At 37.7% G+C, this 16,345-nt stretch overlaps 1 protein-coding gene across 3 annotated transcripts in view; it reads right to left on the reverse strand.

Annotated features, from left to right (window-relative positions):
- Positions 1 to 8,829: 8,829 nt before the first annotated feature.
- LOC121383186 (G-protein-signaling modulator 2-like) overlaps positions 8,830 to 16,345 on the reverse strand; it is a 152,433-nt gene continuing 144,917 nt past the window's right edge. For all 3 annotated transcript variants that reach the window (XM_041513039.1, XM_041513040.1, XM_041513041.1), the window contains 6 exons: positions 15,656 to 15,711; positions 14,331 to 14,404; positions 13,208 to 13,357; positions 12,394 to 12,544; positions 11,442 to 11,635; positions 8,830 to 9,556 (listed from right to left, as the gene is read on the reverse strand). In XM_041513039.1, the coding sequence (XP_041368973.1) occupies positions 9,353 to 9,556; positions 11,442 to 11,635; positions 12,394 to 12,544; positions 13,208 to 13,357; positions 14,331 to 14,404; positions 15,656 to 15,711 (829 nt within the window). In that variant the 3' untranslated portion in view covers positions 8,830 to 9,352. The remainder of the gene's footprint in view (positions 9,557 to 11,441; positions 11,636 to 12,393; positions 12,545 to 13,207; positions 13,358 to 14,330; positions 14,405 to 15,655; positions 15,712 to 16,345) is intronic.

Consider the following 16,345-nt stretch of genomic DNA (forward strand, 5'->3'; position numbering starts at 1 on the left):
GTGCACTGGCTAAACGAGAAATAGCCCAATGGGCCCACCGACGGGGATCGATTCTTGAACGACCGTGCATTAAGCAAGCGCTTTACCACTCAATATAAATAAATTTACAAATGTGGATTGTGCCCCCCTCCCCCACCCACCCCACTAAAGATTGTGCGCTGTCCACCACTAGAGCTAATGCCTACCCTACTTCAGACATCGTTCCTACAGGCCTGCTTTTCCTTTTTAAATTTGTGCATTGCCCTGGGCACACACCATAGAACTTTATCAGAGCCGTCTGTCCCTGATGGAAGTTAACCGTTAATGAGAGATGTCAGTGTAGTGGCCATTTTACACTTGTTACCTTCAAAGGAAGGCAAGGCATATTTTAATAGTTCTACGGCTATTTGATGTCATCTGTCATTTGGTCGATCAAATGAGTGTGTAACAGAAAACTCGACCTGTATTGAATGGAGAGTCAAGTGCTCTACCAACTGAGCTAATAATAGGGTTGGGCGATTCAGCATACCTTTTCTGAAACGAGTCATTTTTTTAATGGACAGATTTAGCATAGAACACGAATCCATCCGAATTGTTTGACCTCCGAGAACGTTTGACCTCTACTGATTAAAAATTCAAAATGACGTCTTTTTGCCTTTTAATGGCGTAATTTCACGGATATATATAGTTCTTATGTGTCTTCGTATATATATATATATATATATATATATATATATATATATATATATATTTATTTATTTATTTATTTATTTTTTTTGGGGGGGAGGGGGAGGGGGGAACACACATTTGACACTTTAAACACTTGCTGATATACATGGTACTGATGAAGGAACAAATAGAAAATGGCTAATAAAAATTGTCATAATGAGTACAGGGTACAGTGAAAATATCAGTCATCCAGGAGCTGATGGTGCTGCCAAATATTAACTTCAATTGAAATGTCTGGCAATACTTGCTGGTTGCGACGATGATTACATAAAAAGCTCAATTGACTTTTGGACGTCTGATCGTGCTGGTGACTGTGCCTCACTCTTAGAAAATATTGCTGTGACCGAAGAGAAGATTCTCAAACGTAGTGCTCACATCATACTAGGGACAGATCATGTAGCTGATAAAGTGTTCAGAAACACTGAACAGAACATTGGAGTTCAGAAGCTGCTACACGTGACTGCCGGGGAGAAAGTCTTCTCCTCACCCAGATCGAGTGTCCATACGTTGGTCCTTATTGCAATTTCGAAGTTGCTATCTCCAAGTCATGTCGCCCACTCCATATCCCTTTACAATGAATACACTTCATGTATGGAAAGTTTGTTTTGTTTAATGATACCACTGGAGCACATTGATTTATTAATCATCGGCTATTGGATGTCAAACATTTGGTAATTTTGACACAGTCATAGAGAGGAAACCCGCTACATTTTTCAGCAAGGGATCTTTTATATGCACCATCCCTCATGTATGGAGATGCAAGGAGATGCAAGACACTGAGCATACTGCCATTACTGGCAACGTGTTCACAGCGAATAGATTCGACAGGATTGCTGAGAATGCAAAGGAATTATTGTGTCAGCGTCGGTCAGTCATAGACTTCTACGATGCTGCCGTTGACATAAACTCCAATAAGATAGGTTTGGCTATGTCGACTTATATTCAGAACGGTCGGTTCCTGCGTTGTGCTAAAATCTATTCTCAGTTGGGTGACGCTTTCATTTTCTTATTGATTGATCTCCTGGGAATAGATAACAGAGGCAGCCACGTGGAGAAAAGTTAGCGGAACTGGGCGGGAATACGTTTATTCTTCGAACGAAGGTCACCTGAACTGAAACAAATGAGAGATGGTGTCATGGTTATAGATGATGGTCAGATTAGACTGTATGGAGCAGTAATTGACGACGCAATTGATACGCTGGAGAGACAGTTATCTAAAATGGCATTCTTTTACAGCGATGACACCAGGGCTCAGATTTCATAGCCATCTTAACGCTACGATATCGTAAAAATCGCCGTAGACTATGACATGCTTTGTTGTGGCGTCACAGATTACGACGGTTTTACGATATCGCAGCGCTACGATAGCTTCGAAAATCTTTAGCCAGGTATGTAGAAATTGACGAAGCGAAGATGAAATTCACTCTTCTAACATATCTAGGGTGTGAAGCACAATTTGTTAAATTAGATGTTCGTATTGTCCACATCAATTCAAACCGATTCTCGTAAAAACATAGTAACAACAAATCGGTCACTCGCAGATCCTTCATTTACAATGCTTAGCAACACCGAAAACCTTTTTTATAAAAAGGAAATTGGCAAAGCATCTGGCCCTCATGAAGAAAGCGGAACTGAAAAGAAAAGAAAAAAATTGGCCAGGGTGATGAGACTTCTAGAGATATGTAAGGGCCATCAGGACCCCGTGACAATGAATTCCAGGGATGGTAAATTCAAAATGGGCAAGATTTTGACTGAAGAATTAAGACAATCCATTAAAAACATTGACACCAGAATCGACTTTTTTTCACCGATATTGATATTTATTGAATAATGTCCTATAGACACACAGACCTAAATACACGTTGTTAGCAGATTTGAACAGTAGAAATGAAAAATATGTGACTTAAACCAATCATGTTTATATTTTCACACCATTGAGAAGTAGATTTCAGCAGTTTTTGTTAAGAGAAATTCAATGCAGGTTACTCATGCCCGGTACTGCTAATCATAGTTAGAGTGTCACATTCGTGATCCTTGATCCTAAAAACCTATGCAAAGACATATTGGAAGCCATATATTTATGAAAACATGACATTAACAACCAAACTGACACGATTTGTGGCCGCCATTTTGAATTTTTAATCAGTAAAGGGGTCAAATGTCATCGAAGTCAAACATTGACGGATTCATATTCTATGCCAAATTCGGCCATAGAAACAAGTTGTTTTGCGCCAGTTTTGCCAAAAAGATTTAGATGTGCCAAACCCTACTAATAAGGACATTAATACTAGCTACTAACGAACGAACGAGAAAGAGATTTACGTGCACATTCAGAGCAAGCTGTTGTAGCACACGCCTATTCTGGTCACAGGGACCGGCCTTGGCCGGTTCCCTCTGTCCAGGACAGTTAGCTACTGCCAGTAGGAACTTTTTATACCAACACTATGCTGCCCCATCAAATAAAGCTACGTATACGAACCGGAGCTGTGGGCCACGGGCCGCTGAACTGTTGCGGATCCTGACTTAATTATAATTGTATGCTTGTGATAAATTGATAATACACGATGCACCATCCCGACTCCCTACGCTGGCCAACACTACTATAAGAAAACCAAAACCCTTAGGTGCTGCCACATAGGCAACTCTTAAGCTATAGCAGCAAGAGCTCTTTTATATACATATAAAATTAATGTATGCACCCATTAATGGTTTTGCTCTTGTAACCGTATCCAGCGATCCATTCTGTCTTATCAAATGAGCAGTGAATGAGAATTACCTTGTTTTTGAAATAAGGGCGGAATGCAGCTCCGTTGTAGAGACGTAGCCCAGTGGTAAAGAGCTCGCCCGATCCTGCAGCCCATCGCACCTCAGGCAAGCGCTCTACAACGGAAAGGTTGTTTTGTTTAACGACACTACTAGAGCACATTGATTACAACTAGCATCTCGCAAGCTTCCCGCACGCTTGCGACGAGCTTCCCGCAAGCTTATTCAGTTTAAGCTAGTATTTGAAACTTTTTTACAACCTTGCTACAAGCTTCCCGCAAGCTTGCGACGAACTTCCTGCACGCATGCGATGAGCTTCCCGCAAGCTTGTGACGAGCTTCCCGCAAGCTTGTTCAGTTTAAGCTAGTATTTGGAACCTTTTAACAACCTTGCTACACGTTTCCTGCAAGCTTGCGACGAGCTTCCCGCACGCTTGCGCCATCATCAGCGGCGACCATCTTACATCTTGTCTAATTCTTAAAAAACCCCACCCAATGATCAATTTTAAAGTGAAAACATGAACTGTTTAAAAAAAAAGGTGCTACATGTAGTCAGAGACTTACAAAATTAGTTTTCCTGTATGATAGACCTGTTCCATGTATGTGGGATAGTCTTAACTAAACTGATATGTTGAAAAGCTCCTGATCCTATATTCTTCTTTATGTTTTGGGTAATATTCCTCTGTGTAAAGTCATTGGTTTGTTTCTTCTTGTTTTTTCCTCCTGTTCCACCAAACTTGGTCCAAATGATCCTCTTATAGACCTAACCAAGTGTTATTTTTCAGGCCGATAAAAATTCCAACATGGCCGCCTTGGCCTCTGAATAATCGAGACATTTTTTACTTTTTCTCAAGTTCCACCATGCAAATTTCAACCATATGTATTCCTAATGATCCTCTCATGGCTCTGATCAAGTTTGTTATTTTCGAGCAGATTTAAAACCCAAGATGGCTGCTCTGGCCTCCGATTAACAGGGGCATTTTTTTGCTTATTCTCAAGGTCCACCAGGCAGGTTTCAATCAAACTTAGTCCAAATGATTCTCTTATGGTACTTACCAAGTGTTGTTACTTTTGGGGTTGATTCAAAATGCAGGTGGCAACCTTGGCCTCTGATTAACTGAGACCTTTTTAGTTCTAAAGTTCCACCAGCCAGGTTTCAATCAAATTCGGTCCAAGTGATCCTCTCATGGCACTTACCAAGAGTTGTTATTTTTGGGGCCATTTCAAAATCCAAGATGACCAATCTGGCCTTTGATTGACTGAGTTGTTTTTGACTTCACGGTCCACGTACAAGCAGATTTCAACCAAATCTGTTCCAAATTATCCTCTCAAGGCCCTGACCAAATATTGTTATTTTTCAGGCCGATTCAAAATCAAAGATGGCCGGCCTGGCCTCTGATTGACTGAGACATTTTTTAACTTCTTTTCAAGGTCCACCATCCAGGTGGTTCAAACGATCCTCTCATGGATTTGACAAAGTATTGCTATTTTTTTGGGCCGATTCAAAATGCAAGATGGCCACCCTGGCCTCTGATTGGCTCTGATATTTTCAACATCTGCTGGCAATTTCAACCAAACACGGCCCAAGTCATCCTCTCATGGCCATGCATGTGTTGTTATTTTGGGGACCAGTTGAAAATCCAATAATTAAAAGATGATCCTGTTCTAACCATATTACATTATCACGCGTATGTATTAATATTAATTTTGTTTTAATTATTATTGTAAATACTATCTTAATCTGTTACATGTATGTTTGGTTGTTTAGCCACTGTTCCCATTGAATTTGATAATTCATGTGAGAAGTTATGAATTAAAAAAAAAATAACCATGAAAATTATTTGGACGGCTTTTTTTGTTCAAATTCAACTACACAAACTAAGCCTTTTTTTATGTGGAACCTTGCACAAGCTTCCACAGGTGTAGACATACTTGCAAAGCTGCTTCCACAGATGTAGACATACTTGCAAAGCTGAAGATATGCATGCAGCAAGCTTGCAAAAATGAAAACATGCTTGCAGGAAGCTTGCACAATTGAAGATATGCATGCAGCAAGCTGCGCAAATGAAAACATGCATGAGGCAAGCTTGCAGAAATACTGACTACCTTACGGGAGCTAAATGTTAGCTTGCATTGCTTGTACTACCTAGTAACAACCTTATAACTACTTTGCAACAACCTAGCCATAGGCATGCATTTTTGTTTGGGTATACACATACTATGGCAGGTTCAAATGTGCAACAGATGAGTCTATTGTGATTCTGTTTGAAGTTTGTTTTGTTTAACAACACCACTAGAGCACACTGATTTATTAATCATCGACTATTGACAGTCAAACAATTGATAATTTTGACATTTAGTCATAAAGAGGAAACTCACTACATCTTTCAAGGGACCTTTTATATGCACCATTCCACAAACAGGACAGCATGTGCCACAGCCTTTGATATACCAGTTGTGGTGCACTTATGAAGTCAATTTTGATGAAGTCAATTTCCTACCCTTTAAAGTAGTATTATTTCAGGAATAACCTGCCTTAAATATTTTATCTATTACTTAATTACCAGCCTTAACAGGGCTTGAATTTAATGGCAGCCAGATAGAAAAATGTCAGTGCCCTAGTGATATACCCCAGTGACCTGAAAGTTAAACAGTCTCATGAATCAAATGGCCATGCCTTATTTTGCATGTTACCAATTTGTAGTCATACTCTAACATGACTTCTGGAAATTGTTTTATTATGAAAACATGGAATTGTTCACACTTGAATGGTCAAGGTGAGGTCAAGATATTTAACGTGCACATTCAATACTAGCTGTTGCAGCGCACACCTGCCATGGGCGCAAGTGTTGACTTACACCAACTCTTTCTTCCAGGACAGGACAATTTAGAATGTGTGTTGTTGCATTATTTTAAAACATTAGTTGAAGATTGCCTTGTCCTGCCTTCTGGCCCTTAAAAACATCTCCATCAGTCTAAGCTGAGGGACCTTTAAACTTTGTGTGCTTATTTTTAGAGATCGGTTGAGTGCCGTTTGAGGTGCTTGTGTTGCACAATCAAACCACCTCAGTGGATCCATTCAACCGATTGTTTTTTTCGCATTCCAACCAGTGAACCCCAACTGAGCAAACACCATGGTATGTACTTTCCTGATTGTGAGAAATTGCATATAAAAGACCCCTTGCTGCATTAGGAAAAATGTAGTGGGTTTTTTCTTATGACTACATATCATAATTACCAAATGTTTGACATCCAGTAGCCGATGATTAATTAATCAATGTGCTCCATTTTTTTTTTTAAGACATTGCATTCTATTTGTACCACATTTATAAATAGTAGGTAACTGACAAATGTTTAGTGGTTGTCTCCCTGTATCAAACAAAGCTTGATTTATTAATCATCCTCAATGTCTTCTGGTTTAACGACACAGTCTCTAATGGTAATGATGCAACATTTATTCTTATCTTGTGTGACATGTAAAGACTATATAATGTACTTTGAATTACATCCAAATAATTACTTTTATTACTATTTATACATTTAATTATATTTATATTATTGCACCCACCAAGAGCAATTTTGAGCCTGCCTATGGAAAGTTTTTAAAAGACGGCTTTTACAGCAAATAAATATGACTTAAACGTTATTTTGTTGCATGTAGACATATTTCAAATGTACAAATGTTAAATACACCAGATATATTAATTTTGCTCTTGTTGAGTTTTACCGATGGCAGTATTTTTTATCTAGTGTCACAAAAGTGCTATCAGTGATGCTTCCAACCCATGGTAAATTATATTTCAACGACGGCAGTTAAGTTCGAGCCCTGTTATTGCAAAATTCAATATGGGTGATCGACAGATTAATGTGAGACTTCAGTTTGAATTTTAATTGCATCATCCTACTGACAAAGAATGGGCTGCTATTTTAATTAATAGGTGATGAAGAATTTCTATATACTTAGTAATTTTTGCCACAGATTCTCATGGAAACCACTGTTTACATATTACAACATTTTGATATTACTGAATTAATTATGTAATGATTAAATAAAAATAGAGAGAGCAAAATATGACACTCACAACTTTAAAGCACCGTTAACTTTTAACAGCTGATAGTTTTAAGGTATCTTCATTTTAGAAACAGCAACACATTACAATACATTGTTTATGTTTTTTTTATTATCCACACGGTTCAAAATAAACGTTAATGTAATAATGATATTCACACACAATGTAACGAATTCATGCACTGCTGTAATGTCTAGCTTGTGTAGACTGAAAGATGTGGTGATCTCACAGATATCGAATTTTCAAGTCACTAAGCACTGTCAGTATTGTGGAGCAAGATTATAATTTCCATTTCTGATAACAGTCCATCCTACTCGAATGTGCCACAAATATTTATGAAAACTTGCTTTAGAATTTTATGATTTCCGTCTTCTTCGGTTGTTTCATAAATGTTACACCCCCACTCATGCCTTTGTAATAACCTCTATGTACATACTGCATATTAAATGCATATGTTTTACAATCATTTCAAAGAAGCAGGCCTGCACAAATTGCACGAACGATCGTTTCGTTCGTGCGTCGGTTATGCAAATTTATTTCGCATAACCGATTTACCGTTCGTGCAAAACTTTCTGAATAAAATGTCCTAGAGTCACCGGTTTTCGATCGCTTAAGCGAAATGTATGAATAAAATATAAATAAAAAATTATAAGTATTTAATAATTTTTCTCTCGGAACAAAGCAGTGACTTCCGTGTTCGTTTTCGTTCTTGTGGTGACATCAGTGTTCGCACATTCTCGCACTATTGCAATTACAAATGTGAACGATCAGAAACGCGTGTCGATCGAAAACGTGTGACCGTACGATACATCGCGGGTACAAACAACTTGACTGGTTTCCGACATGTGTTATTATAATTAAATGTTACGGAAATGGCAGATACCAGTCTAGCTAGAATACTTATATTGTGAAGTGTAAGATATTCTCATTGGTTGTTGGATGTCACCGAAGGGAATTCCTTCAAAATGCGGCCAATCAGAAATTGCGATACTTCCATTAATAAACGTTAATCGGTAAACTTCGGCTGATTACGGGAAATTGTCAAATATCACACATGGCGATGAAAAATTTGACTGTATAAGTTTGACGTGTATACTATAAAGGTATATTATTACAGTTCATTTTTACTTCAACATGACAATGGTGTTCTTTATTAAAATTATTTTAAAGTTCTTTTTCATTTTTAAAAAAAACCGGTTATGCAAATCAAAATAGGTTATGCAATTTTTTTTGGCATAACCGATTTTCCGGTTATGCAAATTTTTAATTTGTGCAGGCCTGAAGAAGGCATCTGTTAAATATTTAATAGGGAAAGCAAACAATTACGTACATTTTATCTTCATAAATAATTTCCCGTTTGAGCACATATTCGATCACTTGTAACTTCCTCATGACACTGTTTTGTGTTTAAAAAATATTAGAAAGGTTTTTTTTAATTTTAATTTTTTTTTTTAAATCCATGCCAGTGAGTCATGAAAATGTACACAAAGGCATCAATAACGTCACCTCCCTAAAGGCTTTAAACACAACCACAAACTGATCAAAATGCGTCAGCATAAACAGTTCTTGACATGATCAGTTCCTTTTCTCTGGCTAGCAGACAAAAGCACAGTTAGATTGCATCCCTGAAAACACATCGTTGCTAGCCTGCACACAAAGCTGTTGGCACCAAGCTACTAATGCTAAGGTTCTGCTCCTCTTAATCCGTTCATGGGCAGACACTTCCAAGTAGAGGTCTCTACCTCCAAGCTTCACGAGCTTGTCAGTTATTTTTGAAAAGTGCCATTTCACAATAAAAATTACAGTGCCTGTTCACTTCTTTTTCTTCTTTCCTGATGAATTGGTGGATTTTTTAAAGATTCCTGTAGAAACTTGATCTTTAGGCATGGAAGTCCTTTGTTCTTCTAGTCTACTCGACTGAACTTTCTGGATGAGTTTAAAAAAGTCTTCATCGGGAACTGTGGGTGCTGGCGGTATCTGTGGCAGCGCACTCCGCTGGTCTTCTAACCGTGTACCCTGTTAAAAGAAAACAATTAAGTTTTCAACCATAATAATATGAAAAGGTGGGCACACATTTTACTGGGGGTACGAATACATGCACATTTTCTTGGTTAACATATATAGTAGGATAAAAAAAAATGAGGAGAGACATAGGTCACCCCTTGACCCCAACACCATCCTCTCATGATTCCTAGGGACTTGGATTATATTCTTTAATTCCTCGGGAATAATGTCCTTAAACACAGGGCTTAAGAAACAAGTGGAACTGAACCTAACCAAGGGTTCATATAGTCAGTCGGAGAGACAAACAAACAACCAGATGTCCAGACATCACATCACAGATGTCAAAATCTCATTCAGCTGAATTGCACTATGTACTGGATGCATGCCAACCATAGTCGTTTAGGTATACTATCAACACAAGAATGTAAATAAGACACTAAAGTTCATACAGAAATATATTAACACACAGAGTCACCTCTGACCCAATGGTGTCTTGTTTCCAATGATACCTTGACCTACTCTTATAAAACTTTTAGAAAAAGAAAAGAAAGAATTGTTTTATTTAACGCACTCAACACATTTTATTTACAGTTATATGGTGTCAGCCTTATAGTTAAGGACCACACATATATTGAGAGAGGAAGCCCGCTGTCATCACTTCATGGGCTATTCTTTTTCGATTAGCAGCAAGGGATCTTTTATATGCATCATCCCAAAAACAGGATAGTACATACCACGGCCTTTGTTACACCAGTTGTGGAGCACTGGCTGGAACGAGAAATAGCCCAATGGGTCCACCGATGGGGATCGATCCTAGACTGACCACGCATCAAGCGAACACTTTACCACTGGGCTACATCCCGCCCCTATAAAACCTTTAGAGTCTAGACTGAAGACTCTAATAGAGTCTAGACTGAAGACTCTAATAGTCTAGACTGAAGACTCTAATAGAGTCTAGACTGAAGACTCTAATAGAGTCTAGACTGAAGACTCTAATAGTCTAGACTGAAGACTCTAATAGAGTCTAGACTGAAGACTCTAATAGTCTAGACTGAAGACTCTAATAGAGTCTAGACTGAAGACTCTAATAGTCTAGACTGAAGACTCTAATAGTCTAGACTGAAGACTCTAATAGAGTCTAGACTGAAGACTCTAATAGAGTCTAGACTGAAGACTCTAATAGTCTAGACTGAAGACTCTAATAGTCTAGACTGAAGACTCTAATAGAGTCTAGACTGAAGACTCTAATAGTCTAGACTGAAGACTCTAATAGAGTCTAGACTGAAGACTCTAATAGAGTCTAGACTGAAGACTCTAATAGTCTAGACTGAAGACTCTAATAGAGTCTAGACTGAAGACTCTAATAGAGTCTAGACTGAAGACTCTAATAGAGTCTAGACTGAAGACTCTAATAGTCTAGACTGAAGACTCTAATAGTCTAGACTGAAGACTCTATTAATAGAGTCTGAGACTTTAACGTCATGGCAACACCATACAAATTGTATGCACGTGATGTCATTAAAGATTGAGTCTAGACTCAAGACTCTTAATAGAGTCTGAGACACTAATGTCATGACAACGCCATACAAATTGTATTCGAGTGACATCATTAGAGACAGAGTCTAGACTCAAGGTTTTATAAGCATGGACCCTTGTTTTCCCCTTTTCCTTCATATCCTTACTACAGATATCCTCTGGTTGGCATGCCTCTCTGTTTATTAAGAATGAATGAATGAATGAATGAATGTTTAACGACACCCCAGCACGAAAAATACATCGGCTATTGGGTGTCAAACTATGGTAAATGCTGTTTATTAAGCAGCACTGGATTAAACAACAACTAATATATCGTTAACATAACAGTCCTTTCTCATGCTGGAACCTATGTTATTCTCACCTGACACCGCATTAACATCTCAAAGAAGCTGTCGTCTGGTAGAGTTTCTTCGGTTTTACTCTGCAGCAACTGACCAATCATAGCCTGGGAACTAAGCCCGGGAAACGTGGCCAGTTCAGCCCGTTGGTCGTTCATCCGTGAACCCTGGATTCCAGCAACCATGTCAAGGAAGTCATCCGCACCCGGCGAAGCAACTGCAACAGGAACAAGCGTATCAGCAAGAGCATGTAATGTCTTCTACATTTCAAATCTAAAGATCGTTTTTTTCAAATACTCGATTTCAGCAATCACAATACAATTTGTTTCCCGTATACATAACTCATAAAATAAAATAAAATAATTTTCAACCACCTTAAATATATATGAAAAAATATGTATAATGTTGCCCCATCATGCAAAATGCCGTAATTCTTGTATTGAAAATTTTAAAGTTTAATATTAGGTGGTCGGCTCCCACCCAGAGCGAGTTTTAACGACTCAATGGGTAGGTGTAAGGCCACTACACCCTATTCTCTCTTATTAACCATTACCAATTAACAACTAACCCACTGTCCTGGACAGATAGTCCAGATAGCCCAGGACATCATGCTTGAACCTTAATTGGATATAAGCACGAAGATAAGTTAAAATGCAAAATGCACAATAGTCTAAAATGGTAAACCTCATTCAGAATGTATACAAAGAATCAACTGAAACAATACATCAAGGTTCGAAAAAAGAATATGCAATTTTTAGACAAACAGCAGAAACCCTGCAAACACTATACAATTGATAACAAATCTGTAAAACTAATTTCTGTTTAACTGACACACTCACTGACCTAATGCGGCATTACAAACTAGCAGAGAAATTCATGCAGACCTGAACAATTATTTTGGTGCCATCCCCCTCGCCATCACCAATTCCCATATTATCTGTCTGCAGCTAGAAAAAAAACTTGACAGTTATCTACCTTGAGCAGCAACACTTGGTTTGGAGGGTTTCTCTTTGGGTGTAGCTACGCCACCATTCTCCGCCAGTCGAATAGAGCACCTCTGATCATCAATACGTCGACTCTGAAACCGACTCAGCAAATCAAAGAAACTGTCATCTTCTTCGTCAGCCTGGAAAATAGTCAGCACACAGTTTTTACCTCTGAAATTCAACTTGACAAGTTTTTAAAAACGTAACGGATATTTAATGCAATCCAAACAAGACAAAACATCTGTAACAGATTTGACTTTATAACACTTAATGTCTCGTATTTATTATCTCAGTTATTTTAATCTATACAAACTACACCACATGTTCCTGGATTAGAAAATGTACTTCACATTCAACACATTTTATTTACGGCTATATGGCGTCGGACATATGGTTAAGGACCACACAGATATTGAAAGAGGAAACCTGCTGTCGCCACTTCATGGGCACAAAAAAGAAGAATGGTGCATGCATATATGTTAACATATTTTTCCTGGGTTTTTGGGAGGGTTTTCAGTCACACAAAATGATGACCGCACATGTGTAGAAACTACCACTTACTTCATTTTGCTTTGCATGAGGCACTTACATTACATACACACAGAAAACAATCAAGTAATAAATCTATTTTAATTTAGTTTTTCCACTTTATTTGGAATTCTAAGATTTCACAGAAAAGTGCCATGCCATACTGAATGGAACTCGGACCTATGCTGTACCTCCAGCGCTACAACCCAACCCAGCCCTCATTAGAAATTCACAAAACTGGAAAGAGCTGAAATATCAGAGAAAAAATGTGAAACCTTTTCGCTGCCTGCTGAACTATGGGCGTGTGTCAATCTGCTGGAGCTGTTGGTCTTCTCCTCGTGCTGAGAGTACTCCAACTCAGTGGTTAGCGTCGCCGACTTCTGAACCTTTGGCCGGGCGCCAGAATTCAACTGGTTTTTGTTGTTCTGTCAAGTCACAAAGAAAAGTGAAATATTTTCTAATGGTTCCCTGGGGCCCCGGTTAGTCGGAAGTTAAAAGTGTGTTTTGTTTTGTTTACAGACACCACTAGAGAACATTGATTAAATCAATCACTGGCTACTGGATGTCAAACATTTGTTAATTCTGCCAGGTACATATAGTCTCAGGGCTCATCCTGTACCTTACCAAATCAGCCAGTTGCTAATTTTTATATAGAGTGGCTACAACATTTAGTCTTTAGCTAATACATTTTCCTTAAATTCACCACATTTTAATTATTTTCAAGGAAATACTTTGAATACTTAAAAACTGGCTAAACTAAAATTCATTACAGTGTGAGCCTGTAGTCATCAGAGAAAACCTGCTACACTTTTCTATTAGCAGCAAGGAATCTTATTTGCATTTTCCCCAACGACAGGACATCACATACCATAACCTTTGATATTAGTCATGAGACTAGTTGGAACCGGGCTGTGTGTGTGTGTGTGGCAATCAGAGAATGGTTCCACCATTGGAGTTTGATCCTTCAACCCCAAGAACCTGAGGGGAGCTAGATCCCATCCCTATTGCTGTATTAGTTGTTTAACATACATGTAGGGTATTTATATCGCTTGACCTAGAGCAGCAGTTCTTAAACTGTTCTACCACTATCAGATACATGTTATAACACGGCAAGGCAAGATTGCAGCTTTAACGTAACAGCAACGAACTGAAGAAGATGCATTTCCTGTTTCCTCAGTCCATTCCATTTCTGTTTCTTTTACTGTGTATAAATATTTCAGCAGGGAATATTTTGCTTTACAAATTTTAATTAAATACAGTTGCTAATTCATTAAAAATGGATTACCAACTACTGCTTAATGTTTTAGAAAAGTTTACAGTTAATCAAGATGGGATACTAAATAAAATATTCCATGCTGAGCACCGAGAAAGAAATGAGTATGGTCTAGTGAAGTTCACCTTCTGCTTGTCTGGAGTTAACTTCATCAGTTCCATATTTTCCATACTTAATCTTCGTCCTCGGTTTGGTCGACCTGGAAGCAAAACAGCTGGTAAAGCACACTAATATATATGGTATTCATATTCTTTTGTATATGATATATTTCTATCCTCTGGTTATCTTTCGATATTAAATATTTAAGGATTGTCTGTTATTTCTTTTTACGTTCATCGGAGTATGAAAAAAAAAAAATTATCCCCAGAGGAACATAAAAGAAATAACAGACAATACTTATAATTAAGTTTGAAACATACTTGCTAATAATAACACTAAAACTTCATAGTTTATTTTGAATTATTTTGTGTCCTGAAACAATAATGCTCAATAAGACAACTTGCCCATATAAAATGACGTCATAACTTATGATGTTCCCTGACGAATTAATTTTTACATTCATCGAGAAATGAACAAATTCTTGTTGCTACGTCTGAACCAATAGGATGACGAACTGTTGAAATGAATGTAACAGAAATTTAATTATATATGTGTATTCGTATTCTTCTGTATATAATATATTTCCTTCGCTCTTTCCTCTGGTTATCTTTGAGTTTAAATGTAGTTTAAACATACCTGTTTTGTAATATAGTCGCCACATATATTGTAAGTACTTTGTACATAGAGAATAATACATGAGTTTCCGTTTGATACCATTTATCTTACGAGTTGTTTAAAAATGTATCCAACGAACGAAAGCATTTTAATGCGGCGAAAGCATTGTAATAATACCGCTAATTTTGAATTTGAATGACGTCAGTATTCCAATGACGTCACTTTACATCATCTCCTTACAATAACACTTAACCTGGGTCATGACCTGCGAGAAATGATCTCCAATATACGATTTTGATACACAACGGTGATCTCCTACACGGGTGTGTAAGAAAATAAAATATGTTTTCAATCAATCAATATATATACATGTATAGTGATGGAAAGGAAAGGGATGTTTGTTTAACGATACCTCAGCACATTTTAAACTATGGCTATTTCGTGTCTAAAATATGGTTATTTCATCATTTGGTTGACCAAAAAAAGAAGAGGAAACCTGCTTCCGCCAAACAAGCTACTAGTCCTAATTATAAAGCAGCATGGGATTTCTATATGTACTTTCTCACAGACAGGACAGTACATATCTTGGCCTTTTGAGGTGACAGTCATAGGGCACTGGCTGGAATGGGAAACAAAACCAACGAGTCCAACGAGGGTGACTGATCATGCAACATCCCTATTCATCAGTCATCAGTACAATCATATTAGAATAGAATTTTTTTTAAAAACCACTTACTGATACCAACGTCGGGGACATCCTGTCCTTTTTCAGGCTCTTTCTGTCCAGTCGTACTAAAATGAAAATACAAACATGAGACAATTACTGTGTACAGATATTTAAAAAGGGACCGTAAAACATATCCAGTTTTGAGGGAATTCCAGTTTACAGAGGGTCCGGTTTTGAGAGGTATCTTGTTTAGAGAAGTTCTCTCTTCTGCACAGATATTTAAAAATGTCCAGTTTTGAGGGAATTCCGGTTTACAGAGGGTCCGGTTTTGAGAGGTTTCACTGTATTATGCTTACTGGTAAGTTGTTTGTAGTTGTTAGTGTAATGATAGCCATGGATTATAATCTGCACAGAACTTCGGACTTTGTCCTGCAGTATATCTTGTGGTTAAAAACATTTAAAGATTGGAAAAAAAGAGTAATGTTTCTTTCGACAAACCTCATCTGTAAATACTCTGTTGTGATAAATGCTTAAATTGGTCCAAATGATATCATGTTACTTAAACAACTGACGTTGTGTGGTTCGTACTTTGATATCATGTTACTTAAACAACTGATGTTGTGTGGTTCGTACTTTGATATCATGTTACTTGGTTCGTACTTCCACGGACATAAAACATTAATAATTTCAGCTCTTTCACTTTTATAGTAGATTATTCATTTTCCTTAACGCTACAATTTTTTTTACAATGTTCAACAA

The sequence above is a fragment of the Gigantopelta aegis genome, chromosome 10, assembly GCF_016097555.1.
Source record: "Gigantopelta aegis isolate Gae_Host chromosome 10, Gae_host_genome, whole genome shotgun sequence".
Lineage (NCBI taxonomy): Eukaryota > Metazoa > Mollusca > Gastropoda > Neomphalida > Peltospiridae > Gigantopelta > Gigantopelta aegis.